This window comes from Myotis myotis, unplaced genomic scaffold, assembly GCF_014108235.1.
Source record: "Myotis myotis isolate mMyoMyo1 unplaced genomic scaffold, mMyoMyo1.p scaffold_m19_p_3, whole genome shotgun sequence".
Classification (NCBI taxonomy): Eukaryota; Metazoa; Chordata; class Mammalia; order Chiroptera; family Vespertilionidae; genus Myotis; species Myotis myotis.
Genome location: NW_023416335.1, coordinates 203,944,355 through 203,960,474, shown reverse-complemented (window position 1 = coordinate 203,960,474; position 16,120 = coordinate 203,944,355). Strand labels below are relative to the sequence as shown.

Here is a 16,120-nt window from a genome sequence, read left to right as displayed (position 1 = left end):
ATTCTCTTTGATCTTCCCTTGTGCCTATGTGTGTACAGATACGTATATTTTTCTTGCATTTCTGGTCGCCTTCGGGCATCAGCTGTGGAGCAGCAGAACAATCACTGGACCTGGAGTCAGAGTTCCTGACCAGGAATCTTCGCTTTGCCACTCACTAGTCATGTGACTTTGAACAATCCGGGTGCTCCGTAGATTCTGCGTCATCACTATAAAATGAGAATATGTTTTCCAAGTGCAATGGTGAGGACGAAATGAGGTAGCGGGTGGGAAGCTAACTCCTTATGAGTGTCATATATGCTTATGGCAGATATTGATATTCCAGTTTCCTAGCAAATCCCCTAAAATGTAGTGGCTTCAGACACCTGTGGTTTTATTACCTCTTGTAGTTTGTGTGGGTCTAGGGCTTGGGAATTTTGCTTAGCTGAGAGGCTCTGGTTGGGGGCCCTTATGTTAATGTCCTTATTTTGTGGCTGGAGCTGGAACAGCGCAGGCCTGGAGCAGTGGGGCTGGCTGGCCTGGCATCACTGCTTTTTCCTGATGGAGACTCTGGCCTCGCCCTGTGGTCTTTCTGCAGGGGCTAGTTGGGCTTCCTCACAACATGGCAGCTACGGGGCAGTCGGCTGCTTTCCTGGTGGCTGAAGTACAAGTGCTCCAGCGAGGAAGCCAGAGCGACACACTTTGTGACCTGGCTCAGAAGTCGCATAGTGTCTGCTCTGCTGGTCGTGTTGAAACATGCACAAAAGCCCACCCAGTTTCCAGGGGGCAGAAACACACACCCCATCTCTCAATGGGAGGGATGTCTAGACATATGTGGATAGACTTTCAGCAGCAACAATTGATGTGGTCGTTATGGAAGGTTAGGCGAACGGTATTGTCTGATGTCAGACCACCTTTAAGGAGGGATCTCTCTTTCGTGTTCTCTGTGCTTTGAACGTTATTTCTTGGTAGCAGTGTACTAGTAGTACACACTAACGTCTACCAGACACTGCTAAATGTTACCAGACACTACACTTGCATAACATCTCTCATTTCGTCCCCACAACATACTTCCTAACTTTTAAAGATTAGAAAGCTAAAGGTGAAATAATTATTTCAAGTCACACTGCCAGGAAGAGGTGGAGCTGGCATTATATCTAAGCTGTGTGCTTCCAGAATCCGTGCTGTGAACCACAGTATTGAATGCTCTGTGCCTGATCGCTCCTGGGGCCCACCCTTACCTCAGCCTCAGGGCCCCGGTTCTTCTTCTGGCAGTTGCCTCATCTCAGAAGGCTTCCTTCCGGGTGACCAGTTAATGATATGGGGGTCCGCTTTCACATTGGGGGTCATAGCCACCTCACGAGGGTTCTCATTTCTCAGTGGGTCTAAGCAAGGATGTGTCTGTTCCTTTAAAAGAAGTTGGGTGGTTTTAAATTGCCTTCCAGATTGTGGCTGCATTTGTTAGCTACCATTTGGCTTTAGGCATTACGCTTATAACACTTGTCACCTCTCACCTGCGTTTATTGGGCCCCTAACCAGCCCACCGTATTTTGAGTTGTTTGATCTATTTCCTATTTTTACTCTGTTTTCCAGGATTTTTGTATAATACTAGAGGCCCGGTGCATGAAATTCGTGCATGGGGTGTGTGGGGGGGTGGGGATCCCCTCAACCCAGCCTGCACTCTCTCCAATCCAGGACCCTTCGGGGGACGTCCAACTGCCGGTTTATGCCCGATCCCAGGGAGTGGGACGGTCTCGGACCTAAACTGGAAGTTGGACATCCCTCTCACAATCCGAGACCACTGGCTCCTAACTGCCTGCCTCCCTGATCGCCCCTAACTGCCGCCCCTCCCCCCGCCAGCCTGATCACCCCTAACTGCCCCCCCTGCTGGCCTGGTTGTCCCTAACTGCCCCCCCAGCCTGTTTGCTCCTTACTGCCCCCCCAAACCCCCACCAGCCTTGTCACCCCATGCAGCCTGCTGTGCAGTCATTTGGTCATCCCTCACTAACCCCCCCTGCTGGTCTGGTCACCCCACACAGCCTGCTGTGCAGTCATTTGGTCATCCCTCACTAACCCCCCTGCCAGCCTGGTTGCCCCATGCAGTCTGCTGTTTGGTCGTTACTGTGAGGGTGTCCTAACCAATTTGTATATTACCTTTTATTAGTATAGATCCCAGCAGTGGAGGGGTGTGTGCCTCCAATCTTCTCGTGTACCACGTGACTATTGGAAGACACTGGCATAGCCCGTGGACTCACATTTTATTCGCTTCATGCGTTGCCTCTGGGGCTCCTTCGAGGATGTAGATCCACTGAAATATCTTCCCTAAATGTCAGCCCTGGCATTGGGGACTGTTGTAGATGGAGGAGCCTCGTAAGATTTCTTAGGCAGCAATTTTCAGGGAGTCCTGGCTCCCGTCACCTCTGAGGTGCCTTCCCTGAGTCTAATAGTTATTTATTGCTTCATAGCGTGTTATCTCCAACACCTAACAGCTTAAACAATAAGCGTTTATTATCACGTGCAGCTTCTGAACATGAGCAATCTGGGAGCAGTGTACCGGGTTGGGACTTGAGATCTCACAGGAGGTGGCAGTGAAGACACCCGCTGGGGCTGCGGTCACCTGTGGGCTTGCTTGGGGCTGGAGGCTGCAGCTCCAGGATGGCACACGGGCCTGGCTGGGGCCGCGGTTCCGTGGGACTCCTCGAGGGTCCTCCACTGAACTGCCTGCGTGTTCTCTCAACACGGCAGCTAGTTTTCCCGGTAAGCGATTCCGCGGAGCAAGGCAGGAGCCACAGTCTCTTTGCTGACCTAGCCTTGGGCGGCGTGTACCTCTGCTACTGCCCAGTTCTGCTGGCCCCACCATCAGCCCTGAGAGTGCAGGAGAGTTCCCACAGGCCGTGGGTACCAGCTGGCCAGGAGCCGTGAGGACAGCCTGGGAGGCTGGCTGGCACACCATGGCCGCAGCGAGGGCCCGTCTCCAGCAGCCTCCTGTCTGAGCCACCTGAACAGGCCTGCCTTGATCTGCTCCAGATAGTGCGTTCTCTTAGAAAATTAATTTTTGAGGCTGTACCGACAACAAAAACAAAGAAGCTGAAGCTGAAGGGAATAACAAGAAGAGTTCTGTCCTCGTTTTCCCTAGTTGTCATCGTGGCCCTGATGATGAGAGATTTGGTGGCTCATCTCTTCATTCCGTGCCTCCTGCTCCCTCGTATGTGAAGCGGTAAAGGCAGCACCCGCATTGGACAGAGCAGAGGGAACTCGGCAAATTTTAATGCCTTCCTTTCAACAGTGTGGGAGAGACTGTCCCAGTTCTCCCTTGAAGGGGGTGGGAGTGAGGGCAAAAGAGAGAAACTGAGGCCTGACTTTTGAGAACATTTAAGGCTCCATGCCGTGAATGTAGAGCCTTCTCATACTATAAACTCGTTTATAATAATAATCCTATATAATAAAAGCCTAATATGTCTGGTTGTCCGTTCAACCGATCAAAGCATAATATGCTAATGATATGCTAAGGCTGCTCAGTTGCTCGCTATGATGTGCACTGACCACCAGGGGACAGACACTCTGACAGGTAGATTAGCTTGCTGCTCGGGTCTGGCCAATCAGGACTGAGTGAAACGGGCTGGACATGCCCCGAGCCCTCCCGCGTCCCTCCCAGCCCTGATCATGCACTGGTGGGGTCCCTTGGTTTGGCCTACCCCCTTTCGCAATCGGGATGAGAGGCTCCGCCCACCCCCAGGGCACGAATTTTGTGCACCGAGCCTCTAGTTCAGTGGTTCTCAACCTTCCTAATGCCGGGACCCTTTAATACAGTTCCTCATGTTGTGGTGACCCCCAATTTCATTGTTACAAATTGAACATAATTAAAGCATAGTGATTAATCACAAAACAAGATGTAATTATATATGTGTTTTCCGATGGTCTTAGGTGACCCCTGTGAAAGGGTCGTTCGACCTCCAAAGGGGTCGCGACCCCCAGGTTGAGAACTGCTTCTCTAGAGGCTCACCGTGTAGATAAGTAGGGGCGAGTCCTTTATTTAGGGGGTGGTCCAGCGTTGGAATGGGGAGGGATGAGGTCCACGGGAGGCAGGTGTTGGAGGTCTGTGATGCTACACTGAGGAGAGCACATTGGATTTGAGGTCAGAAGTCTGGGGTTGACCCAAAGGGGTCGCTACCCACAGGTTGAGAACTGCTGCTCTAGTTAATAATAATAATGGCAGCTGATACATATCTACTACTTACAGGGTGCCCGGCTTTAAGCCCTCTACATGAATCATCTCTCTCTGCCCAACAGCCCTAGACGTTGGCATATTATTACCCGTTGTTTATAGGTGAGGAAGCTGAGGTTCCACTAGGTGGTATTACATCTTCCAAAGACGGGGAGGAGTTTGACAGGTGAGGCGGGGAGGAGTTTGACAGGTGAGGCGGGGAGGAGTTTGACAGGTGAGGCGATGCACCAGGGCATCCTCACCTGAGGGCACATTCCAGAGATAAGGAGGCTCAGCTAGTCCTCCAGCTGGCTCAGAGCAGGAGTGCCATGGGAGGTGGGGCGGGCTGTGGGTGGTGATGATCCCAACCACATCTGCTTTCATGCGCTGTGGGTTAGGTGTTAGACACTGCACTTTACATATGTTAGCTCATGGAAGCATTTTCACCTCCCTAATTTCATCAGTGGGAAGGTTTAGGCTTGTCGAGGCCACATAGCTAAAAAGCACAGGTCCACATTGGGAATCTTTTTTGGTTTTTGATTGTGGAAGAATGAAACAGTGAAACCACGTAACATGAAGTGTACCCTCTTAATCATTTTTAAGTGCACAGCTCAAGCCGTGCTGATGGTGTGCGTGTTGTTGTAGGCCAGACCTTCAGAACTTTTTCATCTTGCAAAACAGAAAGTCTGCACCCATTAAACAAGGCTTTCCCTCTCCCCGGTCCCTGGAAACCACCATCTGCTGTCTGTGAATTCGTGAACTTTAGGTATCTCCTTTAAGTGGGATGGATCTTTCAGCATTTGTCCTTTTGTGGCTGGCTTATTTTACTTCATGTAATGTCCTCAATGTTCATACATGCTTTAGGCTGCTATGAACCTGGGTGTGCAAATATCTATTTGAGATCCTGCTTTCAGTTCTTTTGTATGTATTTTTATTGATTCCAGAGAGGAAGGGAGAGGGAGAGAGAGAAACATCAATGATGAGAGAGAATCATTGATCAGCTGCCTTCTGTTTGCCCCACACTGGGGATCGAGCCCGCAACCTGGACACATGCCCTGACCGGGAATTGAACTATGACCTCTTGATTCATAGGTTGATGCTCAACCACTGAGCCACACTGGCTGGGCTGCTTTCAGTTCTTTTGGAGACATATCTCTCTCTCTTTCCAGATGCGGGATTTCTCGATTATATGGTAATTTTATTTTTAATTTTTCTGGGAACCACCATACCCTTTTCCATTGCGGCTGCACCATTTTATACTCTCAGCTGCAGTGCACGGGGATCCAATTTCTCCACATCCTCGCCACAGGCTGTAAATCTTAATCTATGCTAGCTTCTTTCACTGCAGAAGCAGACTACAAACTGATCACAGAGGATTTTGAAAGAATATGTTACCTGGCCCTGTCTCCCCTCCTCCACTGCCTCCCTGACCCGCCCACCTCCTGCTTGCTGTGCTGTGAGGCACCCGAGATGGAGTTTGCCGTGTGGACTGTCCATGTAGGCGTGTCCATGGGGCCGGCACCAAGGATGCTGTGAGATTTATAGGATGTGGTCTCGCCAGGAAGGGGCTGACCTCCTGGCAATTCCTGGAGGTGTGATAGCTCGCAGCTGCGTGGGGACAGCACTCTGAGCAACCCGCACAGCACGTACCTATTGAAGGGGCATTGGGGCAGCGCCCACCACACCTGGCTCATTGCAGTAGCTTCTGGACTGTTCTCTCTGCTTCCTCGCTTGCTCCCCTGCCCCCACCCGTGCACACACACACAGAAAACCTGTTCTCCACTGGCATCTTGAGAGAGCCTTTGGAAAGAAAAGTCAGGTCAGGCCATTTCTCAGCTCTGAGCCCTCCTGTGGCTTCTCTCCTCACACACTGGGAAAGGCAAGTTCTTACAAATGACAGTGAGCACAAAGGGTCAGCCCCATGTGCCCCCTCTGGTCTCAGCTTACCGTCCTCCTCACTGCCTCTCTCCCAGGCAGCCCGGCTCCCCCGTGGTCCTGACGCACGCTGGCTCCCTTGCTCTGTCCGCTGCCTGGAGCGTGCAGCCTGGATACCTACAGGCTCATTTCCTCATTTACTTTACATGTTTGCTCCAGTGTCCCCTTAAAGTGATAGCTGCCCAGGCAACCCCACTTTAACATCAGGCCCTCCTCGTCACCCACACACGCCCTTTATCCCTTGCTTCATTTTCATCCAGCATTCTATATATTTTAATTATTTATACAGGGTATCCCAAAAATGTATACATATCTGCATAATTATTCATTCCAGCGGGTTAACTCTGAAAAGAAAGGAACATCGTTGGAGCTATCAGCTTTAAAGTGTGTATACATTTTGGGGGACACCCTGCCTATTTGTCTGTTTTCTGTGTCCCCCAGTGAGAATGCCAGCTCCCGTGGTGGTGGCAGGATGGAGTCATTTGCTCACTGCTGTGCCCTCAGCTCCCACCATTGAGCCTGGCGCACAGTAGGTGCTCAGTCCTCATTTGCAGAACGAGCGAATGTTTGGCGAATGGGTATCAAATTTTGGGGCCAGGCCAGCCATAGATTCTAGAGGCCCTGTAGGTAGGAGCGTAGCATGCAGCTACCCCGGTGGATCGGTATCAGGCGGTATTTGGACAACACATTTGCCTGAACATGGGCCTGCCCCACCCATTAAACTTCTGTTGACCCCAGATCGTCTCACCCATTCACGTGCTTTCTCAGAAACGCTTGGGTTTCCACTTCCCCAGGTCATGCTATTCTTCCCAACACAGCAGATCCATCCTAAAGCAGGCAGGAATGTGCAGGATGGAGGAGGCCAGATGGCATTCACTTCTGGCTCATTTATTGGACCTTGACTCCAGAAGAGGCACTCAGGGTCACCCCTGGAGGTTTGGCCCATCTTGTCCCCACACTGGGCCCTGTTGCCCCTGCCATTCGCCTGCCCCTTGCCAAGTCCGGCATGGCTTTGGCTTCCCCTGCAGTTAACAGGTGTCTCCTGATTTCTACGAGGTTGAAATAATTGTGTCTTTTGGGTCCATAATCCAGTATTTTGAGCAAATAAAATTCTGTCAGTAGTTTCCCAAGGGAGGAAAGGTGCCCTGGAAGTTTGTAAGATGATATTAAGTGCCCCATTAGTGATACTTTTTATTTTAATCGTTACATGTGTGCTTTACTGAAGCAGGGTAGTGTGAGATTCTGAACTCTACCCATTTGTCACCAACCGGCTGAGCCATGGGACCTCGGACAAGGTACTTAACTGCTTTGGGTCCCTCTTTCTTCACCTTGAATTTTGGAAAACCTTAGATATTAGGAAAACTCTGCCAGAAGTTCTAAAGCCCTCCTTTTATAGAGAAGGCACTGAGGATCAGAGAGGTTAAGTAACTTGCCCAGGGTAACCCAGCTGGCCAGAGGCAGAGCTGGGGCGCCCTCCGGCTCTCCTGACTTCCAGGGCTTTGTTCTTTGCACTGTGGAAGCTGCATCACTTTGCCTGCCCCTCACCCTGGAAGGCCTGGGAGTGCCACCCATACTGGTTTTATACAAGTGAAGGAGGAAAGGTATTCGGAATGGGTTCTGTGAACGCCCCTCATACCCTCTCAACATAACCACAGCTAACGTCTCTTGAGTTTTTACCAGACATTTCTCGGTTCTTTCTTTCTTTCTTTCTTTCTTTCTTTCTTTCTTTCTTTCTTTCTTTCTTTCTTCCTTCCTTCCTTCCTTCCTTCCTTCCTTCCTTCCTTCCTTCCTTCCTTCCTTCCTTCCTTCCTTCCTTCCTTCCTTCTTTTTATTGATTTTTAGAGAGAAGGGTAGGAGGAGGGAGGGAGGGAGGGAGGGAGGGGGAGAGAGAGAGAGAGAGAAAGAGAGTGAGAGAGAGAGAGAGAGAGAGAGAGAGAGAGAAGAGGTAAACATCGATCAGCTGCCTCCTGCACACCCCCTACTGGGGATCTGGCCCACAACTCAGGCATGTTCACTGACCAGGAATCAAATAGGCCACCTTGTGGTGCACTGGACAATGCCCAACCAACCGATCCACACTGGCCAGGGCACCTCAAAGTGCTTTAGACGGAGCAGTGGTTTCCAGAGTGTGGTCCCTGGGCCATCAGCATCACCTGGATGCAGGTAACCCTCCGTCCCCCGGCCAAGCCCCGAATCGGGAGCTCCGGGGGAAGGCCCAGCTCTCTGTGCTAAGAAGCCTCTCAGGGTTCTGGTGCAGGCTCGGGTTAGAGGACCACGGCCTCCAGGTCCTCAACAGCCTCTTGAGGGTTAAGCAGTGGGATGTCCCTGAAATACAGGACAAGTAGCAGCAGGGAGATGGAGACCAAGGTCCCCTTCTGCTGCGTGTGCATCCAGTAAGCATGAGTAAGCAGCTCATCACCCGCACCTTCTTGCACCCAAGCGTCTGGTCCTCACAGCAACCCAACAGGGCGCCCATTTTTACATGCATTTTACAGATGAGCCCGTGAGGCTCAGAGACCTTAAGTGCCTGCTTCAAGGTCACACGGCGACGCAGCATTGAATATGCAGCTCAAACCCAGGTCTCCTGACTCTCGTTGGTTTCATCACTCCCTCGTCTGGGCCTCTGTCCCCAGCTGTGTGCTTCTCCGGCTGCCACGTGACAGCAGCTGCCTCCCCACCTGGCCCCTGCCCACGCGGCTGCAGCTGCGGCCCAGCATCACAGTGAGCCTAACTTTTCGCCATTTTTAAATCGGGTTCCCCTCTCACTCCCACTCCTGCTGTTCCCCTGATAGGAGCCGGTTTTCCCTAAATTGTGCCCCCAGGCAGAATGCCCTGCAGGGTGTACCAGGCCTTCTGGGTCGCTGCGGATGGTGTTGCTAGGGCAACAGGGCTGGGCAGAGTGTTGATGACTTTTGCCAGGGCCACCGTTCGTTTGCCTCCATCCTGTAGTTTGGTCTGAATTTCTTTTGGGACAATGCTTATCTTCCCCAGCTGGTATATATGAAAACAGCCCTAGGGGATTTTTCTTCTGTCACATTGGAAACGCCAAGAAATGCTCTTGTCCTGCCTGAGTTCTTCCTGCGGGTCCTAACAGTGACAGCGGCTGAGCCCAGCAGCATCGGAGTGAGCCTAGTTCACAGCGACGGCTCTCCTACCTACACATCCAGGTGCACCTTCACAGCGTACACGGTGGGCAGGGCACCCTGTGCAGGAGGAAGGGGGTGAGCGGGAGCCTCCATGGGCCTCCTTAGAGAGAGCCTTGTGGTCCATGTGTCTGCGGAGTTTGCTGAGCTCCTTAAACTTTCTCCGTGCAATTACACATCCCCATGTGTGGCACCAGGGTGCGCTCCTGCTTCGTTTCACTTTAGGGGTAAGCACTGTGTCTGTGAAGGTTTCACTCTTCCCCTCCAGCCTCCAGGACAGAGGGGATGTGAGGAAAGGGCATCACAATTTGTCAGGAAACTTGGCTCATTCAAAAGGTGTGGAAGCCAGTTGGCCTGGCTCAGTGGTTGAGCATCGACCTATGAACCAGGAGGTCACAGTTCGATTCCCGGTCAGGGCACATAACCGGGTTGCAGGCTTTATATCCCCAGTGTGGGGAGTGCAGGAGGCAGCTGATCAATGATTCTCTCCTCATTGATGTGTCTGTCTCTCCCTCCCTCTCCTTTCCACTCTCTGAAATCAATACAAATACATTAAAATAAAAACAAAGGAGTGTAAGGGGTGTGATGCAGGGCCAAAGGCCTGGGCAGGGCGGAGGGAAACCGGGGAGGGGTGCCAAGCTCCCTGGAGGGAGTCACTGCAACCCCTGGGGAGGGGTGGGAGGAGGGGGCCTTGTGAAACCAGCAGGAACTGGAGGTGTGGGAGGGCCCCTGGCAGGAGTGGGAAATCTGACCTGTCCTTGCCGCCCTCATTGACTAAACTCCTCCAGAACCCAGCAGTTACAGGAGCCTGCAATTCTGTCTATAAAGGCTGGGCTCCCCGGCACAGAGGAAGCTGGGGAAGGGTAGAGAGAGAGAGGGTCTGGAGGGGCAAATAAGAACATCACCCTCCCACCCCCCATCCAGGCCTTGTCACCAGTAAAGGCCGGTGTGACATCTCTCGAGTGCAGGGAGGAGGGCTCCTGACTGCCTTCCTCTACTTAAAGAGGGTTTCTCGCGGCAGCTCTTTTGACCGCTTGGGCAGGATCGTTCTTGGTCGTGAGGGCGGTCCTGTGCATTGAGGGATGTTGAGCAGCATCCCTGCCCACCCCAAGGAGAGACGAGCAAAAGGACTCCAGACATTGTCAGAAAGCTCCAGGGGCCAGGAAGTGAATGAAGCGCTGTCGGGGCCCAGAGGCTGATGGGCGGGACGGGCCTCTCCCTGAGCTGGAGGAGCAGGTGTGGTGCGGGATGGTGAGCCTGAGTGCAGGATTTCTGAGACAGTGAGGATCCTGACGAGGCTGAGGTCCGGCTTACGGCGCTGAGCACGAGTGGCCCGGGGGAGGGAAGGCCATTGGGACTGAAGACGTCATGGACGTAGTGTTGGATGCTTCACCCCAGGATGGTGAGACTTCCCTTGCTGGTGTTGCAGGTGGGGTGTCATTGTTCTCAGAGCCCAAGTGGGAAGGGCCAGGGTCTCAGGACTGTATTCTGCAGTAGCTGATGAGGGTAACGGGGAGCCGGAGGCCCTGCCACGGGAGGGAGGGATGTGGGTAGTTCTGACCATGCAGAGGCACCTACGGAGCACCCTCCATTATTTAAGTGTCGGGTGCCAAAGGGAACATACTTGTTCTGTGCTTCTCCCTGGACAGCACGAGGCTGCAGGGGGTTGGGAGGCTGGTGCCCAGGCCAGGAGGGCCTTGCTTTAGTAGAAGAGACAACATGGAGAGGGTGAACCCTGCACTCCGGAGCTGTTTTGAGAGAGGCTGGATGGCTGCCTGTAGGGGGTGCCCTGGAGCAGGACTTTCCCATCTGGTCAAGTCCTGCCCATTTTATTATAGAAAAGGCTAACTGTAGAGCACCAGGGTGGAAACAGGCAAAGTTGCTGGCAGCAGAGGGTGCCGAGCCTGAGGGTCCAGCCCTGCCTGGTAGCAGGAGAGCTTGAAGAGATGAGTACCTCCATCGCCTGGAGTTCATGTACGGCATACCAAGGCGCCGAGGCACCCCATTTGGGAAGCTCGGTGCTCAAGGACGTTTGTGTTGTGACTGGAATGCAATGTGCCCAGCGCTGTATTCTGCTTTTGGCATTGTTCCCACACATGTTCCATGACATTCTGCAGGATGTGTTATGCCTCTTATGTGACAGGGAGGCACCTGACAGTACACTACCTGACACTACATTCGCAGGGTCACCTTGGGTTAAAGGACGGAGCCAGGATTCATTCATTCACATCTGGGGCCCACGCTCTTGACTACTTAGATGATAAGATCCGTCAGGCTCCCTTCAATCTGCCAGTCTTCGATTCTTTGAATGATACCGAGCTATGGCCCATATTGTCCCCTCTGCCCCTCTTGCCATGTTATCAAGTTGACTCAAACCTGAGACAGTTCATGGGAACATTTCACAAGCTCTCGGAGCCACCTCTTCTTGGTCTGAGATCCCCGATGGCCAGCTCATTCTTTTGGGGCATGTTTTCTTTCCTCTCTCTGGTTGCCATCTGTCATCGTCTCCAGCTTGGGGGCAGGGAGCTCACTGTTTGTCTGTTTGAGCCAATTGCCATGTCTCTCATCCCCAAAATGTAATTGAAAAGAGCCTTAATGGTTTCCAAATGATGATAGCTCCATAAACCGATTAAAAAGGCTTAATAAAACTGTCTCGAGTTATTTTCCAGAGCTGCAGCCTGTGTTCTTTGTTTTCTGATGATCCCAACAAGAAGTAAAGGCCATTTTTCTTTGTCATGCGGTCGGAAGCCCTGGGAAGGCCCTTCTCCATGGGTCTAACTGCTCGCCCTGTTTTTGTTTGCTTCCCAGACGATCCACGTTGCTATCGTCTGCGCAGGATACAACGCCAGCCGGGATGTCGTCACCTTGGTCAAGTCTGTCCTGTTTCACAGGTGAGCATGATGGCTACTTTCTACAGGTGTGGCGATCTGCCTATGTGTGTTTCCAGGGGGAAGGGTTAAATCCAAGCACCCTTTCATCAGACATTCAAGCTGACATGAAGATTTAACTTTTGCCTTAGACCTTGGGGAGACTATCTGTGTATGTAAAAGGCTAATATGCAAAGTGTCCATCTGACCAGTAGCTATGATATGCACTGACCACCAGGGGCAGACACTTAACACAGGAGCTGCCGAGCTGCAGTGACTTGGCAGCAGCGATTCTTGGATGACACACCCCGCCGGAAACCAGAGAGGAGGGAGCCCAATTCCTTGCAGGGCTGCGCGATTCCACCTTTGGCCATGGGTTATATTGTTGCTGGGGCACTGCCGGCCCAGAATCTGGCTTACTGCACACTTGCGTTTACGTTCCACACCCTGTATGACAGCAACTTTGCAGTGTGCCCTCTTGCACTCTGGGACTCCTCGGGGCATGTCAAAGAGCCCGTTTTGGCCCGATTCTCACAGGTCAGGTCGAGGGACCTCACCTGCCAGAGGGTCCCTGCTCACTCTGCAGATGCGCTTCGAGCCACAGCACCGCTACAGATGCAGCTGGCCTGGGAGAGACTGCGGGAGATTGGCCCCAGGATGTGTCCAGCCTGTCTCGCTCAGTCCCACCCCACCGGCCACCTTCTAATTAATTTCCTTTCAGTGTGCACGAATCCATGCACCGGGTCACTAGTTGTGTTAATAATGTTTAATAGTAGTGATTAGGTGCTGTCTCAGTGTTTAGAATTGCAGCTTTTAGACCTGAAGGGACCTTCAAGGACACCCCAAATTTAATGCTCCAGTTCTTCATCAGCTTCCCTTGCCTGACAGTCACCAGACCTCTCTGTGTACACGTCCCTGTTGCCAGGTTGTGACTGAATTCTGTGTGTCGCCCCAAAATACTTTATCTGTTGGAGCTCTAATCCCCAGCAGCTCAGAATGTGACTGAATCTGGAGATAGGATCTTTAAGGAGGTGATTCAATTAAAATGTGGTCAATAGAGTTGGCCCTAATCTGGTATGACTGGTGCCCTTATGGGAAGAGATTAGGACACAGACTCACACAGTATGAAGACCATGTGAGGACATGGAGAAGACAGCATCTATGAGCATCTACAGCTAAGACAGGAGGCCTGGGAAGAAACCAACCCTGCCGACACCTCAGACTTGAACTTCCAGCCTCTAGACTGTGAGAAATTCTTTTTATTGGTTAAGCCACTCAGTCTGTGGCATTTTGTATCGTTCTGTGGAATTTTGTTAAGGCAGCCCTAGCAAACTAAAATAGGTTGCATTGTCTTTTCCATTGTAGCCTGGCCCACCTCTGGCCATTTCTGACCATTAGAGAGTCCTTATGTAAAAGTGCAAATTCCAACCTACAGATGATATCCATGGCCCCAGGGGGTCCACATGGAACCAGCCCCGCGAAGGACAGATGCCTCTTCCTCCTGGAAATGCTTGCCTTCCTGAGTCATCGCTTCTTCCCCTTAAATTCCAGGCTTTGGCCTCTAATTTCCCCCGGGACTTTCCTTCTCTGTGTTGAGTGATACCTCGGCATCCTTAGAGTCTATCCAGATTGAACCCCCAGTTCCAGCCAGTGTCCTTGGCTCTGTTCAAAGAAACTTTCCAAGGTTTGGATGAAGCTTACCCAGAGCTTTAGCCAACAGCATACAAATGTATCAGGTGACGGGGTCAGGATCCGGAAGGTTCTCAGCAGTAGGAATAGTCACAAAAATCTCCGCGTTCAGTTGAACAGAGATGAATGGAAAGTTTGATGCTAGAATCCAGTTGTCAGAGGCATCAGCAGAGACAGGAGAAATGGGCACCCAAGCGCTGCCAACCCGGCACGAAACAGGGTTCATCTTGGCTTCAGCCCCCCGTCCAGCCCATCTATTATCAGTGCCTCAGGGTTCTCCCTTGAACATCTTTTTCCACTCTACCCTTTCCTGTCCTCCACTGTGCCTGGCAGAGTTCGGATATGCTTAGTTTCTCTGGCACTAGTCCTTCCCGTCTCCCCACAGCCAGGCTCCTAAAAGGCCAGGATGGTATTCAGACACGAAAATCTGGCTTCTCAAAGCCCTTCATTGGCTTTTCCTTGGCCAGGGGAGAGAACTGAATCTCTTTACAGTGTCACACAGACCATCCGGATGGGATGTCATTCCCCGTGGTGGTCTCCCTCTCCTCCCCTTGCTGATACTTCACGCTCCAGCAACACTGACCTGGTCGCACCCCCACCTGCTGCAGGCGTGCCCGGGTGTGCCCTGCCTGCTGTTTGTCCTCATTCAGCGCTGCCTGCCCATTTCTGCCCTCTTCCTTCCTCTCTTCCCACCCTGACTTGCAGAGTTGCCTTGCTCTTTAATATTCCTCATAGGCATCATTTCTATTAGACAGCCCCCCTGGAGGTGTAGGTCTAGGTTGGGGCTTGCTTCCTATAGCCCATAATGCCCTGTGCATCTTTCTGTTATTGTTTTTATTACATTGTATTTATTTATCTATTTCTGTTGTGTCTTTTATAGTAGAACGTGGGACGTGTGCCTTATTTTTTCTGTCTTTCTAGTATCTTAGCCAAGTACTTAACACACATTATATGCTCCCTCAATGTTTACTTGGTTGACAACTGAACCTAGGGGACTTCATTCATAAATAACCTGAAGATATATTTATTCAACCGGTTAACACCTAGTTCAACCTGGCTCACACCTAGTTCAGGTTCACATTTATGCCACTGTCCTGCTGACTGATTTTTAGCAGGGCGTTTGAACTCTTTAGACCAGGCATGTCAAACTCAAAGGCTAACACGGGCCAAATAAATGAGGCATGCGGCCCATGCCGTGAGTTTGACATGCTTGCTTTAGACATTAGCTCTTGTATCAGTTTGCTTTTGCTGCCGACCAACTCACCCTAAAACTTATTTGGTTGAAAAGAACATTTCTTTATTAGCTTGGCTCTTTGTACTGACCTCACCTGGATGCTTCTTTTGCTGCGTGCCGCCCACCCCCCCCCCCCTCGCTTGCCCCCTTATGTGCCTGCAATCAGTCAGTGGGGTAGCAAAACATCCATCACTGCCTCCTGGAGGGGGAGGGGGTTGGGAGAAGCTAGCAACATGATCCTTACACCCTCAGGGGTGGGGCTCTCAGCTCCTCCTCATCGCCCTGTCCAGTTGGCATGGTGACTTCGGAGGAAGGAAATGGGAAGGACCAAGTGGGGCTCTACCCCACATCTTCTGAGGTGTGGCAGAATGCCCCTCCCACACCGCCCCTGCTCCTGGGTGCTTTCTAAGACTCCGCGTGGTTCTTCACCTTCATCGGCCACTTGAAACCAGGCGTTTTGGGACTGAGCATTGAAGTCAATGAGTGGTAATCAGCCTTTGATGTAATTATTCCTTCTCTCCACTAAAGAACTCAGGGCCCTCCCTGATCGGGAAAAAAACACCGAAAAACCACTCTTTAGAGAAGCCTCTTTCTATGACCACAGACCGTAAGTTATGTTATTTCTCAAATTTATGGCCAGATTTCAGGTCACAGAACCTTCTGGTGGTCGTGTTTGGTGTAAATACTATTGCTGTTGCTTTAGCTACAGATCTGATAATCCCGATAGTTGCCGAAACGGTGAGAATTCTATTGAGTGCAAACTCTTACTCCTATGGTAACGACACAGCAGCCTGTAAAAACTGTAATGTAAAAATAGCAGTTGTTGCTCCATCACGGGGGCATGGAGATCTGAGAAGAAAGCACCTACTTCTGAGGTGTTATGAAAATTCTGCACCCCATGTCAGTGACCAAATAACCACTTCTGCCCTCCCACCCAAGAAATTCGACCAATGAGAATGGTCCTGTGAATTGATAGGCAGGGGCTTTTGAGTTTAGATATTGAGATAGCAGGACTTTTGAGAGGGTTTTCAGCTCAGAAAGTCCAGCTATAAATAGTTTCCTTGCTTCTAGC

General features: G+C 51.4%; 1 protein-coding gene across 6 annotated transcripts in view; it reads left to right on the top strand.

Moving 5' to 3' along the window:
• Nucleotides 1–16,120, top strand: part of LARGE1 (LARGE xylosyl- and glucuronyltransferase 1) — a 428,233-nt gene that overhangs the window by 198,851 nt on the left and 213,262 nt on the right. For all 6 annotated transcript variants that reach the window (XM_036297621.1, XM_036297620.1, XM_036297619.1 and 3 more), the window contains exon 4: nt 12,067–12,149. In XM_036297621.1, the coding sequence (XP_036153514.1) occupies nt 12,067–12,149 (83 nt within the window). The remainder of the gene's footprint in view (nt 1–12,066; nt 12,150–16,120) is intronic.